The sequence below is a fragment of the Vicia villosa genome, unplaced genomic scaffold (genome assembly GCF_029867415.1).
Source record: "Vicia villosa cultivar HV-30 ecotype Madison, WI unplaced genomic scaffold, Vvil1.0 ctg.000020F_1_1_4_unsc, whole genome shotgun sequence".
Classification (NCBI taxonomy): domain Eukaryota; kingdom Viridiplantae; phylum Streptophyta; class Magnoliopsida; order Fabales; family Fabaceae; genus Vicia; species Vicia villosa.
The window spans coordinates 83793-87678 of record NW_026704952.1 but is presented as its reverse complement, the minus strand read 5'-3'; the positions used below and the strand labels follow the sequence as shown (position 1 = coordinate 87678).

Below are 3886 nucleotides of genomic sequence, written 5' to 3'. Positions count from 1 at the left end.
CCTACGGAAAAAGGCTGAGGTATCTTCTGGTTGCCTAACGAAAATGGCTTATTCTGATTCTTGCCTTAGACTACCTGCCCCTCTATGGCATGGGACAGTCTTATGGTAAAGGATACTTCGATGACCCTTCAACCTCCAAACGAAAGGCTTCCTGCCCTCTTATGGCAAGGATAGACCCTTTCATTCTGAAAGGCTAAAAAGAGACCTATCATCTGAGTTTAAGGTAATTGCCCCTAATTGCCTTGCAATGCTCAAACCTTTTTATTATATTCTTTCTCATAATTTTTCAAAAGGGCAACGCTTATTCACAAGCTAAAGTCCCTATCTCTTTCATCTACATTTTCTAAACAAATGAGCAAGCAAAGCAATTAAGAGCCCATGGAAAACCATGGATGCAAAGGGTGCCTTACACCTTCCCTTTGCATAAATTACCCCCCGAACTCAGATTTCTTAAAAGGTTTTTTTTCTGTTTCTTTTTGCCTTTCCGAATATAGTTTGGATAAAATAAAAGTCGGTGGCGACTCATGCTTAACCGCGACATTTTCGATATAAAAGTCAGTTCACCGTATTACAGTTAGCTTTTGATAAAATCAAGGAGTACCTCCAAGAGCCTCCAATTTTGATGCCACCAGTTGATGGAAGACCTCTGATAATGTACCTGACAGTGTTAGAGAATTCAATGGGGTGTGTATTGGGACAGCATGACGAGTCCGGTCGAAAAGAGCATGCAATATACTACCTTAGCAAAAAGTTTACCGACTATGAAACAAGATACTCACTGCTCGAGAAAACTTGCTGCGCTTTGGCATGGGCTGCTCGCCGATTGAGACAGTATATGTTGAACCATACTACTTTATTGATCTCTAAAATGGATCCTATCAAATATGTATTTGAGAAGCCTGCTCTCTCTGGACGAATAGCGAGATGGCAAATGATATTGACAGAGTATGACATCCAGTATACCATACAGAAAGCAATCAAGGGAAGTGTATTAGCTGATCATTTGGCCCATCAAGCGGTAAATGACTATTAGTCCATGAATTTTGAATTCCAGATGAAGATATCATGCTTGTTACTGACTATGAAGAGCCTGGTCCGGATGAAGGACCTGAACCAGGATCCCGATGGACTATGGTTTTTGACGGAGCTTCGAACGCACTTGGAAATGGTATTGGTGCTGTGATTATCTCTCCCGAAGGTGGTCATACACCGTTCACTGCTAGATTATGCTTTGACTGCACTAACAATATGGCCGAATATGAAGCGTGCATCATGGGTCTCAAAGCCGCAATCGACTTGAGAATCAAATTTCTAGAAGTATATGGGGACTCAGCCTTAGTAATCAGTCAGATCAAAGGAGAATGGGACACGAAACATCCCAATCTCATCCCTTACCATGAGCATGTGTTGACTTTGATCCCTTATTTTGAAGAGATTACTTTTGAGCATATCCCGCGAGAAGAGAACCAGTTGGCAGACGCGCTGGCTACCATGTCATTTATGTTCAAAGTCAGGTGGGACAATGAGGCACCCATGATCCCTATTGAAAGATTGAATGAGCCGGCACATTGTTGTGAGATTGTTATAGAGGAAGTAGACGAGAAGCCTTGGTTCTACGAAGTAAAGAGATACCTCGAAGCTCAGGAATATCCTGAAGGGGCATCCATCAATGATAGGAAATTTCTAAGAAGGTTCTCTGTCAAGTTCTTCCTGAGTAATGGAATCTTATACAAGCGTAATCACGACTCGACCCTGCTTCGTTGTGTGAACAAGAAGGAAGCAGAAGAAATAATGGAAGACATGAATGACGGTATTTTTGGAACTCATTCTAGTGGACATACCATGGCTAAAAGGATCTTGAGAGCAGGCTATTACTGGTCCACCATGGAGACTGACTGCCACCATCATTCTAGGACTTGCCATAAGTGTCAGATCTACGTTGATAAAGTGCACGTACCTCCGATTCCACTAAATGTCTTGACTGCTCCTTGGCCTTTTGCAATGTGGGGCATTGATATGATCGGAGAAATCAAACCTACTGCCTCTAATGGGCATCGCTTTATCCTTGTGGCTATTGATTATTTTACGAAGTGGGTGGAAGCGGCCTCATTTGCTTCAGTTACCAAGAATGTTGTGGCTCGATTCATCAAACATAATCTCATATGTCGGTATGGCATCCCTGAAAGGATTATTACAGATAATGGTACTAATCTGAACAACAAGATGATCACTGAGCTCTGCACGCAGTTCAAGATCAAACATCACAATTCTTCCCCGTATCGACCAAAGATGAATGGCGCAGTGGAAGCCGCCAATAAAAATATAAAGAAGATTGTACAGAAGATGACGGTGACATACAAAGATTGGCATGAGATGTTACCATTTGCTCTTCATGGTTATCGCACTTCTGCACGTACCTCAACTGGGGCAACCCCGTTCTCACTGGTTTATGGTATGGAGGCAGTCTTGCCTATCAAAGTTCAGATTCCCTCCCTGAGAATTATGAAAGATGCAGACTTGGGCGAAGACGAGTGGATCCAGACTCGACTAGATCAGATAAACTTGATTGATGAGAAGAGACTTGCGGCTGTATGTCATGGGCAATTATATCAGAAACGTATGATTAAAGCATTTAACAAAAAAGTCAAGCACCAGGCGTACCAAACCGATGACTTGGTAATAAAGCGTATTATCCTTCCACAAGGTGATCCCAGGGGCAAATGGACTCCTACATACGAAGGACCATTTGTAATTAAGAAGATATTTTCCGGCGGAGCCATGATGCTTACCACAATGGATGGCGAAGATTTCCCGCACCCCGTGAATGCGCACATAGTCAAAAAATACTACGCATAAAATAGACCCGCTAGGTTGACATACCTAGGCAAAAATAAGGGCATCCCAACGAACCAAAAGGGTTCGGGAAAAAATTAGGGATATAAATACAAAAATGTACACCCGGCAAGTCGAAAACCTGAAAAGGCGGCTTGGGCAAAAAAGGGTATCCCGGTAGGCTGAAAACCTGAAAAGGCGGTCTAGGCAAAAGTTAGGGATTAAAGCGTACGACTATGTCCCATTGGATCATCACTCATCAATCCCCAGTTAACTCTGTTACCAAGGTCAAGTTCAAAAGGCACTAATCAATGCAATCGTTTCTTCCAACAAGCAAGGGATGAGATACTCGAAGGCATAATGGCAATAGCTGGGTCGAAACCCAATGAGATCATTTCCACATAGCTGTTTTCCTTATTTACTTTGTACTTATTTTCAAAAAATTGCACGACAATTTCCTCTTACTAGGAATTCTGTCTTCTTGTACTAATTCGCCTGTTTACGGCCTTTTCCCAAATCAATACAAATTGTTTCAAGCTTAATTTTTCACTTTCTCTGTTTTGAATACGCAAGCGTCCAATGATAATTTTGAATGAACATATGCATTTTGAATATGACCAGTGTTTACCAAAAGATTCTTATATTCACAGGAAGCAGGAAAAACAATCGAATAACATCTAAGTCATCCAGATGTCCTCCCAGAGCCAACAGTATGGAAATATCCCCACAAAGCATTCCTCAAGGAATGAATCATTCTCCTACAAGGATGTATGCCCCAAGCATAAATCAAAAATCCCCAACTGAATATTCTTGCAGAGAAGACAGGAATCCACAATACAACTATGTTGTTATCATCTCCAGCGACAAATAAGGATTTATTTTCCCTACAAAGAGCTACTATACAGGGCTATCAATAAGCATCTACATACACATATCCATACATCATGCATCTACCTCCATGCCTCATATGGTGTATCATGGTGAACGCAAACATAACATGCGAAAATTCTCATTTATTTTGAGAACTTCATACATAATACATTACATGCATCAT

At 41.5% G+C, this 3886-nt stretch overlaps 1 protein-coding gene across 1 annotated transcript; it reads left to right on the top strand.

Annotated features, from left to right (window-relative positions):
* The first annotated feature begins 1131 nt into the window (after nucleotides 1-1131).
* On the top strand, nucleotides 1132-3513 carry LOC131621984 (uncharacterized). The gene is made up of 2 exons (XM_058893040.1): nucleotides 1132-1953; nucleotides 3454-3513. Exons 1-2 carry the CDS (start codon nucleotides 1132-1134, stop codon nucleotides 3511-3513), a joined length of 882 nt encoding a protein of 293 aa, XP_058749023.1.
* Nucleotides 3514-3886: the final 373 nt, after the last annotated feature.